At 51.0% G+C, this 21,759-nt stretch overlaps 1 protein-coding gene across 5 annotated transcripts in view; it reads right to left on the bottom strand.

The window, feature by feature from the left end:
• Positions 1 to 21,759, bottom strand: part of RGS3 (regulator of G protein signaling 3) — a 112,214-nt gene that overhangs the window by 82,073 nt on the left and 8,382 nt on the right. For 3 of the 5 annotated variants that reach the window (XM_074330858.1, XM_074330860.1, XM_074330857.1), the window contains exons 2-8: positions 18,098 to 18,148; positions 16,057 to 16,115; positions 15,667 to 15,761; positions 14,580 to 14,648; positions 6,697 to 6,757; positions 5,523 to 5,613; positions 4,835 to 4,890 (exon numbers count right to left, since the gene is read on the bottom strand). In XM_074330858.1, coding sequence (XP_074186959.1) covers positions 4,835 to 4,890; positions 5,523 to 5,613; positions 6,697 to 6,757; positions 14,580 to 14,648; positions 15,667 to 15,761; positions 16,057 to 16,115; positions 18,098 to 18,148 — 482 coding nt within the window. Of the gene's footprint in view, positions 1 to 2,335; positions 2,527 to 4,834; positions 4,891 to 5,522; positions 5,614 to 6,696; positions 6,758 to 14,579; positions 14,649 to 15,666; positions 15,762 to 16,056; positions 16,116 to 18,097; positions 18,149 to 21,759 lie in introns of those variants that run through there. The other 2 variants (XM_074330866.1, XM_074330859.1) reach the window with 2 other exon arrangements.

Here is a 21,759-nt window from a genome sequence, read left to right as displayed (position 1 = left end):
TGCAGAAAGTCCAGGCTGAGGCTGAGAGAAGCTGAGGACCAGTAGCCACACCACTCCGTAAGACTAGCAGGGATTTTAGCGGCATGCCTAGCAACCCATCCAAGCAGAGGCTGGAATTCCAGTCTTACCAGCACCTCCGCAGTCCTACCCCACAAGGGCCATAGCTCCTCTGGCTGGGGGCCGGCTCTGGAAACAGATTCTAGCACCCGTGGATTCAGTGCTAAGAGTTTTGGGGCTGGCCCCAGAGTTGACTCTAGAGAGAAGGCATGTGCTTCAGCAAAACCACCTCCCGCACCCACTCCCTGGGCCCCTCATCCAGGTGGGACTGTGGACTGTCGCTCCCTCTGCCTTCCTGGGCACCAGCTAAGAAGAACTAGCCCAGCCAACCATCCAGATCAGCTGGGAGAAGGGAAGGGCAGGAGGAGGAGAAGGGGTCAGGAAGCAAGGCCCTCTCCTGGCTCAGTGTGAGGGGGTGGGATGGCGTGAAGGAAGCAGAATTATGCTCCGGCCATTGTGAGCATTGTGAGCATGTTGAGAAGACAGTGTCCAAAGAACCTGGTCATCACGGCAGCCCTGCGCGGGTACTAGTTTAGTACGCCCATTTTACAGAGAAAGAAGCTGAGGCCTGAAGTAACTAAGTGGCAGCCTCCAGCTCTCTGACCTTGGGACTCAGTGTCAGGAGGTGAAGGGAGCAGCCCTGCCCTGACTCTGGGACCTTGGTGGCTCCTGGCAGAGGCCATCCTTCCCGGGGGTGGTTCTTGCTCTTTCCTGTCCAGGGAAGGAACTGCCACTGCTCCCGGCTCTCACCCATGTCAGCACCTCACTTCTGCCCTCCTACCTGGTTTCTGGTTCTCTGTCATGAGTAGACTTCCACCTGCAACTGCCACCATTTATTGACCACCTCCTATAGGTACATCCCAGGTGCTGCACCAGGCACTGTACATACAACATTCCATTTACTCTCCCAGCATTGTCACTGGACATTGTCAGCCCCATTCCACTGACAAGGAGACTGAGTCTCAGGGTGGTAAAGCGAGGTGGTAAACTCTCAGGGGCCACAGCTGAAGGACAGGGCTGGATGTGAGCCCGGGTCTGACAAAACGCTGGTGCTCTCAACCCTGCACTGTTATTAGCGTAGGACCTGTCTTGAACTTGAGTCCCAGAGCCCCAGGCCTGGTCCCTCTCTGACTGCAGCGAGGCCCCCCGTCTTCTGGCCTGTCGTCCCAAGTGACCAAGGACACATCCACGTCCCACTCAGCGCCATCTCGGCCTCGCAACTCTACCACCTGGATGCTGGACTGTTCTGCTCAGCTCAAGGAGGGCAGGAGGGCAGGGTGGGGCCATCCAGGGCAGGAGCTGAGAGCTGAGCAGGACGAAAGGGAGAACATGTGGGTCCCATGGCTGTGGGGCCACAGTACAGGAGGCCCCTCTGGGCATCTCCGTGGGATCGAAGGCTGCCCGTCCAAAGGAGGCAGGACCCAGATTCCAGTCTGATCATTAAAACACACAGAGTCTTTTCTATATTTATAAAAGCAGAACTATTCCTGAGTTCCCTTCCAGCTGGGACATTCCCCAAATCTGGACATACCTTGCCTTCATCCTCCCTGACTCTATGCCTTTTTGATGAGAAGAAAATGTCTATCACAGTTCCAGAAGAGGCTCAGAGGCTAACGGCTCACTCCCACTATGCTCCACATCCTAAGACGAGAAGCTGAAAGGCCAGACTTTCTCAGTGAAGTTGGGCTCCAGAGCCGGAGGACTCTGCATCTGCAGCGAGGCATCACTAGGGAGAATGTGTGCATATTCGTGTGCGATCATGCTCCCAGAAAGTTCCATGTGCGTACATACACACACAGACACCCTATCTCACATACAAGCACACTCCAACACAGGCAGAAACACTCACACACACACACAATGCAGAACAGGCCCTGCTGTCCCATCGGAAGTAGGGAAAGTGAGCAAAAATACAAAGTTAGCAAAAAACACAAAACCCAGCTGCTTAGCAACCTAGTCATTTCCATTCTCAGCCTTGGGATGCTTTTTTCACAGGCATTCCCCCAAAATAAAAATAACAGAAAAATCAATAATCACACCAGGACACCACCCAGCCAGAGGTTAGGATAACGCAAAGCTGGGCCTCGTCTGCCCCTGGAGAGGGGTGACAGGTAAAGGCTGGACCTCTAGTCTAGCTCCTGCCTCTATCCTCCCCCTGGATCAAAATGAACCTGCAAGGAGCAGGAGAGGGAAAGGAAGGCCTGTGGGGAGAGAAGTCCATTAGGGTGAGCCCCTAACCCAGACCCCCAACGACACCCCATGGGGGCCAAGCACCCACCTGGCGATAGCGGCGCTCCGAGCACACCTTGCAGAGCCCATTGAAGCGATTCATGGCTGCAGGTCCTGCCTCATCTGCCGCCCCATGAAAACCCAGCTCTCCCCCCCAGCAGTGAGAGCCCGCACTGCGCCCCGTCAGCCTGGCATGACCGCCCTGGGAAGCCCGCCCCGCAGAAGAATGGCAGGAAATCACCTCTCACCTCCCCAAGCCCTGTCTGTGCTGTGTGCCTCTGCACGATAAGCCCGAAGGCTTCCTGAAACCTCAGAATGACAAGGAAGAGGGAGAGTTTTATATTAAAATTCCTGTCAACTAGTTAGTATTCCCCGGACCCGGCGGGGAGAGGACGCCTTTGTTCTGGCTGCATTCTCCGCCATGGGCCACTTTGTCATTCCAATGTTCTCACAAACACCCCTGGCCAGAAGAGAACCCAGGCAGAAAACACGGCCACTCTATAACAATGCCGCCTCCCCCTGCAAATCCCAGGGTCCCCACAGCAAACCCAGGGGCCCAACCCAGACTGAAGAAACCAAGGATGCCTTGGGGGGTTGCACCGAGACATCCCACATCAGGGCAAGGAACACGAAACATTGGGATTCTGAGGACCAGCCTGCTGCTCAGCAGCTTAAAAGTCAGTTTCCTCACTCGTGTCAGTCAGCGGGCTGCTTTAGGATCTGATGACACCTAGCCCATAAAGGCAAATCAGGAAGGGATGATCCAGCCCCCTCACTGTACCCAAGAAGAAGCAGGCGCCAAGACCTGTTACCGTCACAGAGCAGGGTAGGGTGGAGCTGAGACCAGACCCCATTCTTGTCCCCTGCTTTGGAGACAAGTACCTGGTGAGCCTGGACCCCCTTTCACCCACCTCAGAGTCCCTGGGGAAACCCCCCACCCACATTCTTGATGCCAGAGAGTGTCCCTTGGTCCAGTCCAGCTTTGGCTCTGGGCTTCTATCTCCCCGTCCACAGGACGGGGGAGTTGAACAGGTGACCTCTGGGGGCTCTCCTCTTACCCCAACCAAGCCTCTGACAATCACCCCACTTGGCTGAGTGCTCCAGAAAACCCCAGAAAATCAAATGCGCCTCACAACAGTGCCCCTGGGCTGAGGGCCTGTGTGCAGAGGCAGGACTTCCCAGGCCACCTAGAAACCTGTGGTGCTGCCGTCCCTGTACTTCCCGCCAATCACCAGCTAGGCTCCCTGCTCACCATCCTCTGTGCTCCGAAAGCACAGAGAGAGGAAGAAAGGTCTTTGCAGCCTCCCCTCTAAAGCTAGAAGACAATTTTAAACTCCTTATGAAGCCACAGAAAACAGCAACTGGCAAGTTACTCGAATACTGTGTGCTATGCAATTCAGTAACAACTAGACACACATACAAGATAAATTTAAATGAATTAAAATTAAGTAAATGGTAGGACATCGGTCATACTCGCCACATTTCAAGTGCTCAGTAGCCACAGGTGGCCAGTGGCTAGCATACTGGACAGCACGGCTCTAGATTGTACCCTCCTTTAGGGCAGGGACCTTTGACTTGTTTATGGCTATATCCCAGCACCCAGCACAGGACCTGGCCCGTGTAGACAGTCAGTAAATATCAAATTAGTGAATGAATGAGTGAATGAATGGAGTAAATGAATGTTGTAGATTATAATACAAATATAGATAAAAAATTAAATAAAATATCATTGTCATAGCCTCCCAACTAGGCCACACGTAGGAAGCAGAGTGACACTGTGCCCTTAGCAGCCAGCCAGACCTTGCTTCACATCCTGCCTCCACATCCTTGCTGGCTGTGTGACCACAAAAAGCGACCTAACATCTCTGAACCTTACGTGGGATGGGAAACTAACAACCACCTCAGAGATGACAGTGAGGATTAAATTCAATAACCACAGCACCTGGCACAGAGGGGCTACTCAATCTCTGGGAGTTTGTTTCTGCCTGTCTTAGTTGCTAAAGAAAATCATGAATCACCTCCCATGTCCTACAAAGAGTCGGAATGAATTTTGGGAAATTCTCCAATCCCTATGTGAAGGTTCCTCGCTAGATTCAAAGCCCTAATACAGTTAGAACCATCATTCTCAGGTTCAGACGCACAGCTGCTCCCTGACATGAAGCGGGCTTAACTTGGGAGGGTAATTTGGCCCCAGTGCCAGGGGAAGCCAGGGGTCTGAGAGGGCCTGTGGGAAAAGGGGGACTTGGCTTCAAGAGACTAAAAGACAGGAAGATCCAGAATCCTCCATTTCCAGGGCCAGGGCCTGGCTTTCCCTACCCCTGGCTTTCTCTAGCCCTGCCCCAAGCATGAGCAACCCGAGTAAAGCACAAGAAATAATCCCTTAAAACTACATGGCTTGCTAAGTTTCTAAGCACCAAGTGAGCCTGAGTCTCGGGCACCAAACGCTACCCTGCTATGGGTCTGCTGGGCTAGGGGACTAACTGCAGCGGGTTAGAGCTCGAAGCAGTGTTCAGTCCCATGAGTCCCGTCTGGGCTTGTCCCCACCTACCTTGAGTTTCTCCCCGTTCTCAGTGTCCTCACCTCCTGGAATTCTCAGCAGTGGGTCTGGAAGGTGACAGAGCAGCATCAGAAACTTTCTGCTGGCATGTAAGGGTCCTTTCCACAGACCACCCAGAGGATGAGACCAGGGTGCCAGGCCCATTATGGCTGCCCAGGTCACTCCTGGCCTCCAGCATGTGGGATGCCAGAACTCAGGAGCCAGGACTGTATGTGGAAAGGACAGAACAGAGGGGATACAAAATCCAAGTTCTGAGCCTCAGGACTCATAGCAGGGCCCACATGACCTGTCCACCAAGGCAGGCGCCCCAAGGTCAGCAAGGAGGCAGGAAGGGATCCTGAGACCACTGACCCTGGGGAGGGGTCATGCAGGAAGCTCCTGAAGCCCAGCCCTCCATGAGCTAGGGGTGGGGGAAGCTGAACCACATAGGGTCAGGCCCATAACCCTCTTCAAGGAAAGTCCAACCAGATAAATAAGGGTGTGTTGGCCAAGAGGCCGCCTGCAGGCTACATTCTAGCAGGTACTCATGAGAAGTCCCTGCACCCATGGTCTGATTGCAGCATGGGGTGACGGGTGCCACAAAACACAGGGGTTGATGCTACTAAACAGGAAGGGGGCTGGGGCGGAAGCCATAGGGGACAGTGTGTCTGGGCAAAGGCTGAAAGTGGTGTGCATGCACCTCTCAGGGGCCGCAATCGCCGCCTGGCCACCTTCAGGTGCTTGGTCCGACCCAGGTCCTGCCCCAGAAGGTAGTACCAGCCGCTGATCTCCTGTCACAAGAGAAGACATGACATGCTCAGAGAAGGCAGAGGGCACAGGTCAGGCAGCCATCGATGCCCCTCAAAAAGCAGCAATTGGAGAGCCTCCCTCAGAAGCAGCATCTCTGCAGAGACAGACATTCCAGCCTCCCTACCCCAAAGGGAGCTGCTGTGCCTGCACCTCCAGGAAGCCTTCCCTGATACGCCAGGCAGAACTGATCTCTTCTGCCAAATTCCCACAGCTTCTTGTCCCTGGAGAACAGTCTACGTGCATGCCTGCCTCCCACTAGGCTGTATACAGGCTCCTTTATGGGCCTAGCATTGTGCCTGGTATACAGAAGGAACCCAATACATGTTGATAGAAGGGAGTGAAGGGAGATGGAGAGGCCAGGGTGGGGGGGTGGCGCGGGCATCTTCTACCAGGAGGGAATACAGCAGAGGCTGCAGTCAAGACACTTGGGACCCACATGCAGGATATAAGGTCCTCAGCCACCTACCCCAGACTTCACTTCCAGGGGGCACCTGGCAACTCCACGAAGCAGGCACCAGGACATCTCCAGGGATATGCAAAAGGAACACATCCCTTCCCTGCTCAAAAGCCTTCAGTTTGGGGGTGCAGTGAATAGAAAGGGAGGGGTCTCTCTTGACCCCAAAGAGTCCTCAACCAGCCCGAAGGAAAGCTCCATAGAGGACGCTCACTCCACTGCTGGGCATCTGCTAAGCCCAGGAACATGAGACGTGAAGATGAGCCCTGGAGCAGACCACAAGGAGCACCTGGCCCGCCTCCTCCGGGCGGGCCCAGCAGTGCTCTGAGCTCCAAGGGACCTGCCAGTGTCTGTAACAGCACGGTCCTGACCCAGAGCTTCCTGGGAGGACTCGGGGCGACCTTACAACTGCTCTCTGCCATCAAACCAAGAAGGGGACCCAACCCCTTGGTCACATAGGTGACAAATACAGTACCGTTATTCAGGCCACAGAGCACCTGTCTCAGTGAGGCACCATCTCACAGACAAAAGCCCCACCCTGGACTTCCTCTGCCTGTAGCAGCCCTGGCTGAGGTGGGAGGACCCTGCCAGAAGCTTCCTTAGGACCCACCTTGTCCGGAGTCAGGAGGGACTTCACCCCGAAGCTCATGCAGCCGATGAGTCCAGTCTGTCTGGGAGAACAACAGAGGCTTGAGTCAGCACCTTTTCACAGGGCTATATTGGGAGGCCAATCACCAAGTGTAATATGGCTTTGCCTGATGCACTGCAGCTTACAGTGTTTTTACCTGCCTCATCTCATGTGACCTTTCCAACTTTGTCAGTTAGGCCGGAGAGGAGCTATTTCTCCATTTCACAGAGGAAAACACTGAGGCTCAGAGTTGGTCCCCTTCCCCAGGTCACCGGACTAGTTAGTAGCAGAGTCCCGTGGGAAACCCAGGTGTCCTAGATCACGGCGCAGCACTCCCTCCAACAACCACATAAGCTCAGAGCTACCCCGCAGTTTTCAACTGTTCTGGTGCCAGGTAGATCCAAAGAGCTGGTCCCCCCAGGGAATTTCAGCTCCCACATGAGCTGGTGATGCTCAGTCGAGGAGAAAAGTTATGGGACCTGAAGCTCAAGAAGCTTTGTCTTGGGTCCAAGTAGGACCTGGGTAGTCCTTGCACAGTTTCAGATCAAGGTCCAAACCAACACAAAAGTCTCCAAGAACAACCTGAACCAGGGGCCAGCTGGACAAGTAGGCATGAACCAGGGTCAGGCCTTGTCAGGATGTCACACGAGGGCGACAGGCTGAGTCCAGTCGGGTCCTTCTTGGCTAAGAATAATTCAAAGTTCCTGAAGACTGTCCTCCATTGAGTCCCACCCTCCCATAGGCAGGGACTGATTGACACTTGGCAGCTTTCAATAATGATGGCAGAGATGAGCATTAATGAAACGCAAAAAATAATCTCGCTACTGTGAGAGAAAAGGGAATTTACAAATCTGTAGTTTAATGAGAAAGATGCCCACAAAAATATTCACAATGGTTGTTAATGAGAAAGACAGTCACAAAAATATTAACAATAGTTGTATCTGGTAGGGGGGATTAGAGGGAGATTTGTTTTCTTCTTTGGGTTTTTCAGTGCTTTCAAATTTTCACAGGGAACAAGCAGTACTTTTGTAACCAGAAAAAAAAAAAAAAACACAGTATAAATGTATTTGAAAATACTTCTATTCTACCGCATTTTTCTCTATCCTAACATTAGAGTCAGCTTTTTTTTTTTTTTTAATTTTCTGTTCTCTCTCCTAGCACCCAACTCAGAGACCCCTTCAAAGACTGGTTTACTATTAATCAAGAAACAACAAGGGTATTTAGACTGGGGCATAACCCTGATGGTTGTTGATTTCAACATCTGAGGGACCCACCTAGTTCTGGCACGTTCCATGGAAGGCACAACAGCAGAGCCAAAGATGCAATGAGCTCCTGGATGGGTAATGAACTCCCTGGAGATGTGCCTCCCCAGAACCTGGTCTACGGGGGCCTGAGCGAAGCCAGCAGCTCTAGCCAGGGGTGCGCCACAGAACCCCCTGAAGAGCCTGTCCAACTCCTGTGCCCCAGACCCAGCAGGCCCAAGGCGGGGTCCAGGCAAGTCTAGAGAAAGCAAGTGCCTGCCCCAGAGACCAGTGGTCTAGAAGGTCTCTATAAATACATATTGTTTGCATTCTCCAGGAAGGGCGGCAGCTTACCACCTGACAGTACTCGGTAAAACAAAAATGGCTTTTTGTGGGCAGCCAAGCCAACCTAGTGAGGGGTGGGGGTGCAGAATACTGGGGCCTGATCCTCAGAATAGGTGCCCCTGGCCTGCAGATGCACTCTGTACATGGCCTGGTCCCACCAGCTATTCTCACACCACTACTCCCCCGGCTCCCTCTCCAGGCCCTGTCTCCTGCAGCCTGGGCTCCACCTACTCCCCCTTCCCTTCCTCCTCCCATCATACAAAGCCATATTAATAATCTACCCAAAGAGGACAGTGATGTCACCCCAGTAAAGCCATCCTTCCACATCCACCTCCCCAGTCCACTACCAAAAACAGATACTCCTCCTGGCAAGCGGCCAGGTCAGCACTAACGGGAGGGGCAGCTGCAGGGACCATTAGGAGCGCAGACGCTGACCTGAGCTGCCATTCCAGAAAAGCCTCCTCAAGACTTTGCCAAAGTCTCCATCGCCGATTTAATTGTGTTTGTCAACACATTCGAGAGCAAGCCGGCTGGTATCTAGGTGCCCACACTGCCTTGCTATACACTTTTTTCCACACCGGTTATGGCTGCAACTTTCTAGGTCTCCAGGCATGATGCTTTAGCTGTAATAAAGGCAGCCTCTCCCAGCTCCTCAGTAAGTAGAATTTTCATTCCTCAGTACTTAAAGAATGTTCAACAGTTAATACCTCTCATGAGCCTTACTTCCTGCTAAGGAGCCTCCAATGATTTTAGGATAATTCAGGCCAAGTAAATTGTCACAATTGATGTCCATAAGCGGGACCCTCTCTCTGTTTCTTCAATTAGCTACTTCCTAAGCCTGCCTTTGAAAAATCTTTGGAGGAAGAAAGACTTCTTTTACATGCAACCTGAGTACACGCAATATACAGGCCAGCTTATAACCTTGGGAACTAGCCCTCCCCCTGGGGAATGCCTGATATTTCCCTAGGCACAAAGTCTCAGGGGCCAGGCCTTGGTTACTTCTGAATGCCAAACCCTGAGCTCAGTGCTTGGTGCACTCAGTGAAGGCTTGACAAATGGATGAATCCATCATGCCCACAGTTGGCAGGCACTGGGCAAGGAGCCCCAGCATTAAGGAAACAAGACAAACATGCAGGAATTTAAATAGCAGTTCAAGACAGCAATACAAGCGATGTCAGTAGACAAGGCGAGATTGACAGGTGAACAGGACAGGCAACAAATGCTAAAAGCTGGGGGAAGCAAGAGGCACTTTAGGGCCAAGACGTTTTGAGAAAGCCCAAAAAGTTAAGCTAGAGAGAACGCGAGGAAGAGCATTTCAGGCAGAGGGAACAGCCAGTACCAAGGCTCAGAGGTAAGACTTCATGGGGAAAAGTACTTGGCTCAGTTTACTTTTGAGCATAAGGTAGGAGACCCACTGCAAAATGACAAGGTATTATTTTGAGGGAATGCACTTTAATTCTTTCTGTCAGGGGCCTTAAACCACTCCTCTTACAGGGTTACTCAACTTCATGTCAATTTATTTTTAATTTGATGGCTTAAATTGAACATATTTTTCCATTCATTTTTTTTTTTCTTTCCTTAGGTTCAGTTGCCATCTCTGGTCACAAACTTTCTAACATCACGGCATTGTACTTGGCACTGAGGTCCTGTTTATAAAATAGATTATAGGAGACAGTACACTGAGAGCACCCAAGACAGTGCATGACACACAGCAAGCAGAATATCCATAAACGTAGGTATTGGTAGTATAAAATAATTATGTTCTTGAAACACATATGTGTGTTATTATTTTTTAACTTGGTACATAACACTACAATTCTAAGATTGTTCTCTGGCCACAAGTTCTGAAAATGCTATGACTGACACTAAAAGCTTCAGTTTAGCTTTCACTATAATCATCAAACAAAACTTTAAAATAGCTCAGTTCCATAGTCACTATTAAGAAATTACTGTTAATTTTTAAACATGATAATGGCATTGTGGTTTTTTTAAAGCTATATATAGAGATGTTATCTGGGATTTGCTTTAAAATAATCCACTGGAGGAGGGGAAAGTGGTTGGGGGCAAAGATGAAATAAGATTAGCCATACATCGATAATTGATGAAGCTGGGCTATGAGTACATGAGGATTTATTATACACCAGGGGTGCCAAAAAAATGTCTACAAGTGCACACTTTGGTCAACGTTGCTCAAGCAGTAGTTTACCGCAATCAGAAGTATCTGGATGCTGCTGATAACCACTTTGACCACCTCTTGTAATTGCAGAAGTCAAACGTGACTTGTATTCATCTTTTGTTATCGGTATGTATTATTACAATTTTAATACAGTTTTTTCCTTCCTTAAAATGTGTATACATTTTTTGACACCCTCCATATGTGCTCCCTTTCCATATATTTGAAAATGTCTATAATTTCTTAGAAACTCATAGAACCTGAAAGCTGAAAGGAACCTTAGAGATCAGTACATTTTACAGATGGGGACACTGAGGCCCAGAGCAGGGAAGGGACTTACCCACGGTCTCTCAGAGAGTTACAGTTAAGCCAAAACCTACTGCTCGGAGCCCTGTTCTCCTCGGCTCCCACTGGGGTCACCAGGATGAGTTGAAATCATCCAGCCCTTCCCCAGAAATTCTTTGCCAATCCTCTTGTTTCCCTAATACAAGTTTATAGCCATCACTGGAAGGATCGTGAGAATTCATGAAACAGGGGCTTCCTTTTTATCTCCTATCAGTTTCAAAATGTAACTGCCACATATTCAGCTGGATGACTTATATAAAACTACAATTATAAATGCTATGGGAAGTAGCCTGAGGCCTGAAGAACACGTGTACTGACACAGAGAGAATATGGCTTTGGAGTCATTTATCCGCTGTGTGAGACGGTCAAGTGTACTATGATGTGACTACGAGTACACAAGTTTGGTGCCAGACTGCCTGGATTTGCACATTGTTTTCACTGCATACTGCTGTGTCACCTTGGGCAAGTTACTTAACCTCTCTGTGCCTGTTTCCTCACCTGTAAAAGAGCAGCAATAGTAATACCAACCTTATATGGTGTTGTGAGGATTAAATTAGATAATGCATGGAATATGCTTAATGTCCATGCATAGTGGACATTAAGTGCTTAATAAATGTGAGCTGTTATATGACCCCAGGCAAGTTCCCGAGCCTTCATAAAGCCTCCATTCCCTCTTCTCTGAAGAGAGGGACAATAATAATTCCTACCTCTCAGGGTAGTTATGAGAATTAACTGAGATAATATATGTAAAGTGCTTGGCACGGAGAAGAGTTCAATAAATGTTTGTTTCCTTCCTTCCGTAATTGTCTTTCATGTTGATAAGTTGAATGTCCGTCCTTCAGAGAAGCACAATTTGATTTGAGAGCGTTGATCAGGGCAGAAGTTTCCTGCAACTGCTCCGTTGGCCTCCGCCAGCTCAGAGGCTTGCTGGGTCAGAGACAATGGATCGACGCTGCGCCCCCTACTGGCTGAGCTAGTGTCCGCGGTGCTGGCCACTTACGCAGGGCCCTCTGTTCCGAAAGCAGGCCTGTCAGAGCCTGTCCCTCTTGAGCTTTGGGTTGGGACTGTGACCACGAGTTCGGCTGTGTTTTGTTTAATAAGGAATCTCACTTTCCCAAAATAGGCAACAAGTGGAGACACTCACTGCCTCTGTCACACTGCCTCCCAGGGCGCTGACTCACTCTCCCTGGCCTCACTTTCTTTTTGAAAAACCCTGAACTGCATCACTGGCTTCTTCTGCAGCAGCTCTCTCCAGCTCGCTCTGGTCTGGAAGTGGAGGGAGCGGCAGCTCCCAGTTTGGTGTCTGCCTCCAGCACCTGCTGCACTCCCTGCCTCCACCCAGTGGGCTGGCCAGATGTTTCTCTGACACTCTGGCTCTTTCAGGGCTTTCCCTTCAAGACAGTATTCTGAGCCTTGGTCCTTGGCACTCACCTGACCATTTCACCCACCGCCTTGCTGGTCATGGCTCCCACACCCCTACCGTGGGCACAGGCCTCTCTCGCCCCTGAGCTCCAGGTTGCCCTCCTCACAGCTCTCCCCTGGCTGCGCTCCGGATACCTCCATCTCACAGTACCCAAAGCGGGTTCCCCTTCCCCTCCCCGACACTCTGGCTTTGTGGGGGACACCACCCGATACCCAGGAGTCATCTTTGACTTCTCCAACTACTCTCACAGCCAAATCACTGCTAAGTACTTCTGATTTAACCTCCTAACTGTGTCCTGGATCTCTTTCCCTCCTCTCTATCCCTAAATCACCTCTCCACAGATCACCAAGTCTCCCAGCTCCTCCCCAACCTTCCAAACACCTACCAGGATGATAGGTCTAGAAAACACATCTGTCATTGCCTTGCTCAACACCCTTCAGCATCTCCCTACTGCCAGATTGCCCAACACCAAGTTGGCTGCATGATATTCACCCTGAGAATGTGTGTGAATGCAGATTCCTAGGCCTTACCCATGAAAATTCAGATGTGGCACCTGGGAACTTGTGTTGCTCACAGCATCCCAGGTGATTCTGAGGTACATCCAGGATTGAGAACCACTGGCCCTTAGGAGAAAACCCACAGTCCAAAGAAAACCTACAGAATCATCAGACTGAGTTTATGCCAACCTCTTCGTCTTCTCTCTAGCCAGTCCCTACTTTGCACTTGACCCTCCAGCAACACCAGTAAGTTTGCAGTTCCCGTCCCATTCCTGCCCTGCCCTGCCCTGCCCAGCTTTCTTCACGATACTGGCTCTTTCTTCTGCCTTTTACCTGCACATCCAAGAGGCAACACAGTGGACCCTGGGGTCTAACTGCCTGGCTCTACCGTTCACTGGCTGTGTGACCTTGGGCAAGTTATTCTTCTTAGCTTCAGTCTCCTCCTCTGAAAACTTAAGACAAAAACATGCTCCTCTTCGAGTTGTTTTAAGAATTGAATGAGAGGCTGTACTGTTAACCCCTGGCTTGTGGTCAACACCAGCTAAATGGCTGCTCCTATTATCAGTGTGATGTCCTCCCCCTCACCCACACCCCCAAGTCTCTATCAGTGATCCTCTCGAGAGCAGGATGGTCTCTGATTGATCCCATGTGTCCCCAGCACTTACAATAATGTTGCCAAATTGATACCCTGGAAATGGCAGCCCAGTGAATGAGGTATACAGAACCATAAGCACCATTCCATGATTAAAAAGTAGATGCTCTGCTTCATTATGAAGGTTGAATAAGGCTCAACTTTAAAAGCATGCTAGCTATAAAATTAGGGTACTAAAAAGCTTTCAACGCAAAAATATTTCCTGGGCCTAAGATGGTGAGTTGAACTGATTTGCATTCACCTCAACCCTTTTTCGGTCACCATTTCGTCTATGATTGCTTGACGCATGTTATACTGGCCACAGGGTCTCCCCAGATTTCTTGGGCTGCACCAGGTGAAGGAGCCCCTGCTGCTCACAGGTGGCATGGCCATCAGCCACGTGCTCTCACCCCCTCGGGGTAGCAGTGAATCCTCACCCTCACCTACCTAGCTCTCCTCCTCTGCTCTGTACAAAACGCCATGACTAATGACCACAGCTGACCTCCAAGTGTTCCGGGCTGCCTGCAAGATCAGCCTGTTTGGATTTTCCCACATGAAACTTCTGCGCCTCTTAAACTGGCCTCCTCATGTCAGCCTGAGCCCACCAGGCATATTCCTGGCCCCCAGCTCATGCTACGCCCCTGCCTGGAATGGCCTTTCCAATCTCTGTCCTTGTCTTATTCTCGATCTCTGCCCCATGTTGAAAATCCCCTTTCTACACGAAGGATTCCTTGATCACCTCAGCCCACAATGAACTCTCCCTTCTCCCACACTTACTGTCCTGTTACTAATTTCATTCCGTATTCATTGAACCAATATTCACTAAACATCTGTGCGCTAGGCACTGGGTACAGTGGTGACTACGAGAGAAAAGGGCCCACTTTCCACGAAGCTTCTACTCCTATGGGATTGCGCCTGTGCGTTATGACTATCATTTGTCTCCATTCAGTATCTCGAGTCCCTTGAAAGCAGAATCCACATGGACGCTGCCCAACACGTGTCTTACTGATACCAAGGGCACAGCGAACACTCCTTGATAACACAATGCTTGGCATCAGTGGGAGTGGTGGGGACTCAGGAGGCGGCAAATTTAGCGTTGCCACTACTGCCAATTTGTCCAACAAGCACTAACTGAGCCCCTGCTGGCTTCCTGGCTGCCACCCACAGGCCCAGAGCAAGATCCCTCTGCCAGCTCAGCACGTCCGCTCACCTGGAATCACCTGCCCTATTCCACACAGAGACCAGGAGGCGCTTGTGTTCATCTTCCTCTTGGACAGGACTGCAAAGCAAACCGGACAGTCAGAGCACTCATAGGGCGGAGCTCCAGGCCAGACCCACAGAATGCCACATAATTGCAAAAGGTGGAAAGAACCTAAACATCCAACCTTTAGGAGCTGATCACAAAACTCAAGCACAAATAATGTGGGAGGTAGTAAGTATTGACATACATGAAAGAGTATACATCACATTGCTGAGGACAAAAGGGAGGTTACCATACAATATTACAGAACAATTCCGTTTTTTATACACACACACACACACACACACACACACACACACACATTCAAAGATCTGAAAAGAAATAAACCAAGGCGTATCAGTGAGCAATAGAGCTAAGGGTGTTTTCTCTTTTCTTCTTCTACATATCTGTATTTTCCATTCCTCTACAATAAGCAAAATTATCTTGTAGAGTTTGAAAAAACAACAAAATAGTATTAATTTTCCACTAATAGGAAAATACAAAATGTCCATTGCCTTCCCATTGGCCCCAGAGTCCAAGGATGGAGGAAAGAAATAATAACAACAGTAACAACCACAGCAGCTGACATTTGGTGTTACTCTGTCTCCTTACATCTCAGCTCTCTCAGGTTGGCACTATTATTAGCCCTATTTACAAATAAGGAAGCCAGGGCTCAGAGAGGTTAGCAAGTTTTAAAAGGGGGAGGGGGAACCGGGTGGGGAGGCAAAACATCTCTCGGCTTGGAAAATTCCTTCTGCTAAAGGAGATTGCTTGGCCCGAGGCACAGTGGGAAATTGCCTACTCTTCAGGGACTGCCAGCCTCAGGCTGGGCATTTTAGTTATGAGAACAAGCCAAGTGAGGCCTTATCACTGTGGACCTCACTGCTGGGCCGGGTGCCAGGGATGCAAGGACACAAGTGAATGAGAAAACAAAGACACCCTTTAGAAGTCACTGTTTTTCTGCTTAGATCTAGTTCTAGATTTGGCAAACAGAGCTGTTTCCAGATAAACACTCCTTCCCTCTCCTCTCCAGGGCCCGGCTGCACCAGACTCTTACAAGAAGAAGTGCTCATGGAAGACTGGGTCTCTGCAGTCTGGAATGGTCTGCGTCTTCTGATGGCGTAGTCGATTATCTTCAGGGCTCAAAGATATCTTGAAGTGGAGAAAAGTAAGCATTAGCTAACCCCTCGTGGCTATGTAGCTACCTAAGCCCGGAGCACATCTCCAAAGTGAAGGCTTCCCAGGTATCCTTCACACCAGCTTCTACAGAGGACAGGGTGGCATCCACAGTCAGATGCTGGGAAAGCATGAGGAGCCCCAGGCCACTGGAGTCAGATGCCAGGACAGGGGCCCACAGTGGGTGGCACCAAGAAGGGGTTCGGTGACATGGCCCCTCACCACCCCCCACCCCACCCATACCCACCCCCACCTCCAGCTCATCTCGTACCTTCACATAGGAGTCACAGATGCCAGGCTCTTTGCTCATCAGGCCTTTGCCTTCAATGACTAAACAGAGAATTAAAATGTTGGGGTGGGTGGGTGGGAAAGATTATTACCAGGCCCTTAATCTGCATAACCACCATTGGATAGTAACCTGCTCTGGTCTACTCCACTCCCACCATCTCCCACCAGCACCCTCACTGAGGCATTAGAAGGTGTGTTCAATCCCCCGAATCTTACAGCTGGAAGGAAACATAACATTTATTGAGTCCAACCCCTCATCTAATGGGGAAGATGGGGCTATGATGGGGGGGGCGGGACTGGGGCAAAGACAGGAAGAAACTTATCCAAAGTCACAAAGCAAGGGGATGACAGAGCTAGGTTTATATCCACGTCTCTTGTCTCCCAGGCCAGTGTTCTTTCCTCCACACAAGACTTCCTCCTGGGAATGGAGGGGCCAGGCCGGAGAACATGCCCTGCACAGTGACCTGTGCTGCAGCTGACAGGCAGTAGAGCACAGCAGGCAAAGCTGGGGCCCAGAGGCAGACAGACACGGCATGAATTCCAGCCACTGACTGGCCAGGTGAGCCAGAGCAAGCGCCTCACCTCCCTGAGACTGAATCTGCCATTTTTGTAAGTGAGTTTATGAAAATAATATCCACTTCACAGGGTGGTTGTGCTGATCAAATGAGGTACTGTGTGTAACGTGGTTAGTACGGAGCCTGGTAAATATATCACTGCTCAACCAAAGTTTGTTAAAGAAAAGAATAATAAACAAAGGCAAGGGATCGGTGGCGGTGGGCTGCAGGTCTGGCCACGAAAGCAAGTGTGGCCCATTTGCCTGAGAGCTGCAGAAATCAGACAGCAGACCTGACAGAAGCTGAGCCTCTTCTCTATTTTCTTTCACGTTCAGTTTGATAGAGCCCTGGGGTTTGGCTTGGACGGAGCTCTGTAGTCTGAGGCATAAGGCCTGGGCAGCCAAAGGAGAGAGGGGAACAGGCTGGACGGGATGAAGCCCTGAGACTGGGCTGAAGCCAAACCAAACTGTGCAGGACAAATGGAGCACTGAGGCCAACATGAGCGCTGCAAAAACTGTTTGCACAGCTGGAGTCGGGCTCTGGCGGGCAAAGAACCCCGTTCTGTTGGTCCTTGGGAACTTCACCTTGGGCCCCCCAAGGCCAGGACCGGAGGACCCCAGGCGCCTGCTGGTCTACGCTGCCTGGTATCCTAGTTACTGTTCCTGTGTGCCTGCTTCCCCTCGAGGGCGTGGGCCCGGAGGGCAGGATCCGGTCCTGGTGAGCCCGGGGGTCTCCCTGGCTCTCAGGAGGTGCACCCCCATTCTGGTGAGGAGAAAGACCCAGGATAAACTAGGGGAACACAATGTAGTCAGGGCTGTGTGAGGACACGGGGGAAGAAACAAACAGCACATGCAGGTAGATCAGGGAGTGATTCCTGGAGGGAAAACATGAGGCAGAAGGAGCCTTCCTTCCTGAGTCTTAATGATGATGAAGGCAGGCGTAGTTCTTGCAAATCAGAGGGAGGGAGGGCTATTTTTCAGAAGGAGTTCAAAAAGAAGGCAGGCTATTCCAGATACAAGGAACAGAGGATGCAAAGGCACAGAGGCATGAGCAAGCATGACGCCTGCAAGGGGCGGGAGGTGCACGTAACTGGACAGAATGGGGGTGAAGGGTGCCTTTAGCAGCAATAGCCAAGGAGCCTAGAGAGATAGGCCTTCTGGGCCAAATTGAAGAGTTCAGGCAGCAGGAACCATAACAAAGGCTCAATAACTATTTGTGTGCTGAATGGGAGGGTGAACAAATGGATAAATGGATAGGTGGACTCCATCGCATCAAGAACAGGACCAGGGAAAGGTCCCTAGTAAGAGTCCCAAGTGAATACACTCTTTTTTTTCTCAATGGACACATGGCAGGACACTATACCAAGATGAGAAAAGAAGCCTTGGCCCATGTAACATCCCCTCCACTGCCAGGTGGGAGGCTGAGTGGCCCCCCCTGCCCCTGCTGGGCCTGGCACACAGCCATACTCACTGTGCAGCAGCAGAACCCGGTCCTGGGCATCAATCGACAGCTTCAGCTGACCTGAGGAAACAACCACAGAAACAACTGCACCTCGACCCCTTGCTGGATGAAACGTGGAGTAACAGTCACAGGAATGCTCTTTTGTTCATGTGAAGGGATTCAAAGATTCATTCGGTCTCTGGGTTGGAAGGGAGCTCAGAAGCCATCTAGTTCTGCCTCCTCAACACATCAGAAGTCCCTTCTGCTATACCGCCAGCAGTGGTGCTCCAGCCTAGGCTTACACTCCTCTGGGGATGAGGAGCTCATTACTTTGCAAGGCAACCTAAAACAAAACATCAGCTCATCCTCACAGAAACCCAGTGGACCTCCAGCAAGGACAGAGGAGAGAGAGGACTCCTCTTCCTCAATGAGATGTTGAAAAATCTTGTCAATCCAACAGACTCTTCCTGGAACCTCAAGAAGCCACTGAACTTGATCTTGAACTTGAACTTAAACACACACACTGAGGAGGCAAGGAGGACAGGGCAGGGCCTCCCAGCCTGCAGCGACCCCGCACATCAATTGGAAAGCCCTTGCATCTGCTCCGTCCATGACAACCATGTCGAGCAGTCATCTGCTGCTTCTTGAACACCTCCAACGATGGGGAACTCACTTCCTGAAGTGGGAACCCTTTCATTTTTGAGATAGCTCTGATTGTTCAACGCTCCATCTTTATTGAGTCAAAAGTGGCCTCTCAGTAACTTTTGTTGAGTGGACCTCATTCTGCAGTCTGGGATCTCTCCTCTAGACCAAAGTCTACAGCCCTTCCCACTGCCCCTCATGGCACAGTATGACACGCCTCATCATCCCAATTGTTCACCTCTGGACATGTCCCATGGAACTGGGACTCGTGCTTTGTTGCTGGTTGGAGGAAGGCTAGGCAGGATTTGGAGAACAGAAAGGAGGGAAGCTTCGCAGCAGTCCACCAACCATGTGACCCGGCAAGCACTTGCTCCTCGCACTTCCAGGTGTTTATCTACAAGCCCAGGCATTCCAGGCTCCAGCAAACCCTGGTCCAGTTCTCCACCCATCAGAAATCCCTGCAGCTCTCCTGCCCCAGGACACTGACTTCAGAAGCCCAGGAGACCTGTTCCGGTTCCACATCTGACTGATCTCCCCTTTCACAGCCACAATGTCCAAGGCTGTGAGGTGGAGCTAATAATAGGGGTTATCGCACTCTCTGAGCTGTGTGGGAATCAGATAACGCTGGAGGGTGAGGAGGTCCTTGGATGAAAGATACCAGGAAAATCCATGGTATTATTAGCTCAAGGCCCGAGCAATTACCACTTTGGGGCTCCCTAGAGCTGAGAACCTCCTACAAAAACTGTGCTTGATCCAGTGTGAGATAGGAGAGGGACGACAGAAACAGACAAACAGGGCCAAGCAGCCATGATTGGATCTCATCAACACAAAGACGTCTATGCTTAACATGAAACATTTCTTCTGAAACTTACCAGTGCAGCAACCCCGCACATCAACCAGAAAGCCAGCCCCGCTTGGAACACATGTGGTTTCCAAAGCCGTGGGAACCACGGTGCTACACATCACTTATCACCTACCAATGGCCCTTTCCCAGAAATCAGGATGGAGAAACCTCCCAACACAAATGTCCCTAATTCCGTTTGACAAACATCTGCTGGGCCCCTGAGTGAGGAAGGCGAGATCTGAACAGCCTGGTGCCTGCCCTCCGGGAGCTCACAACCCAGGGGCCAGGACAGGGACACAGGCAAGGCGAAGGGTGGAAGTGAAGACTGGCTCAGAAGTCAGGTTAGTCTGCACAGCTCCATGCAGTTCCCCTCCAGCCCTGCCAAGCACATGTCCTTAGGGAGGGCCAGGGTGCCCTATACACTGTTACAGCAGAGGAACCGGACCCAGCAGACCAGGTTCCCGGCCCCAGGTTCCCGGCCTCCAAGCAGCATACCCACCACGACCATGCCTGTCCCGTCCCCCCCACTTAGCCCATTCCAGCAGATGTCTGAGGCCCCTGAAGCCATCTTGCCCTACCTCCTCATTTGGTGGCTGAAACAGTCATGCCCAGTGATGGAAGGTGACTTGCCTGGGGCCCAGAATGACTAGCATAGGCTGAACCAGAACTGAAGACCAGAGCTCGGCCTCAAGTCCAGCACTGTCTCCTGTGCACCGAGCCCGTCTTCTAGAACACTCACGGCCTTCTAGTGTGCACCATTGCATCTGCCCATGCAGCCCCACGGTTCAGGAGCAGAGAGCGCCATCAGGCACAGGACAAGGAACCACAGCTTTGCTTGAGAAGCCAAGAGGTAGCCAAAGAGAGGGCAGGCTCCAAAATATGTCCCCAAGTAGAGAGAAAGAAACCGCCGGAAGGGAAGTCAGCTGAATCCCTGGGGCCTTCAGCTGGTCTAGGTACCAGCTAATCTAGCTCGTCACAAGCCCCCCAAATCTCTGGCCCTGTCAATATCCCCCGTTTCTCCCCAGGCTGAGGGTGTGTCCTGTGAGAGAACCCAGGAATGTTCAGGCTAAAGGGCCTGAAGTCACCCTCATCAGGGTATTCAGGGGCCCGGGGGTGGGGGGCACATCCCCAATGCACACTTGGGGACTGCAACTGGGCACCAACTCTGTCTGCAAAGGGTGATGGTAATGGGTGGCCAGAGACTGCAGGAGTGCACCAGGGAGCCAGAGCCCGGAGGCAAAGGGAAAACAGATGGGGCCCCAGATGGCAGGAAAAATACTGGATGAGAGTGAGCTTCCGGAAGCGCAAAGAAGACAACGAACCCAATTTCTGCTGGGCACAGGACTTGAGGAGTGCAGACTCACTAGGCACTGAGGAGAAAAGGGTACAGAAGCCACCTGAAAAAATTCAACCTGGCAGGCCTTCCTCACTAGAGGACCGTAGGAAGATGAACTCTGCCTCTTAGGACACAGTAAGGAAGAGACATCCTCAGAAAAAGAAGCAAGAAGGTGGGGGCTACACACATTACTGAACTCAGGAGGCAGCAAGATGTATCCTAGAGGGAGCCTTTGCCAACCCGGGGTATGCAGAGAATATATCTACGAGGGGGCTTGCCTGACTAGCATAAAGCAAAAGTCATCTCAAAACCCAATTCATCTCAAAACCCAAAAGTAATCCCCGTTTAAGAACTGTCATGTGTTGAAAGCCACAGGAAGGGGGATAACATCAGGACACATGTACAAAGGAGTTTGGGGTCTAGCCAGCCAGCCACTAACACAGATTTTTCCCTCCATTTGTGGGGACGAGCTGTCCTTCAAGCAGCATGTGCAGAAGGGAAGGAAGGAGCCTAGCCAGCTGCCAGGCACCCACCCCCTCTGTGGTCCCCAGCCGCCTCACCAACACAGCAGCCTGATTAGGGCTCAGAGAGGGTTATGCATGCTTGTCGATTTCACTCTCCGCCCTCAAAGGCAGAAATGGTAGGTAGGCTGCAGGGTGCTGGGGAACTGGGAGCCACATGGCTGTTGGGTTATAGCCCTAGAGAATTTCAAGTGTCTGTTGTTTTGAAGAAGGAAAATCTTGAGGTGCGTGCAGAGAAGCAGCCCTGGCTTTTGATGACGCCTACTGGCAGAAAGAGAGCTGAAGAGCAAAAGGGAGCAGGGAGGGGGCTGCCGTGGCAGGATAAAAATTATGATGGGACAATTCAACC

Source organism: Rhinolophus sinicus, linkage group LG04 (genome assembly GCF_036562045.2).
Source record: "Rhinolophus sinicus isolate RSC01 linkage group LG04, ASM3656204v1, whole genome shotgun sequence".
NCBI classification, from domain to species: Eukaryota; Metazoa; Chordata; class Mammalia; order Chiroptera; family Rhinolophidae; genus Rhinolophus; species Rhinolophus sinicus.
Note: the sequence above shows the minus strand (reverse complement) of the source record. Positions and strands in the feature narration are given on the sequence as shown.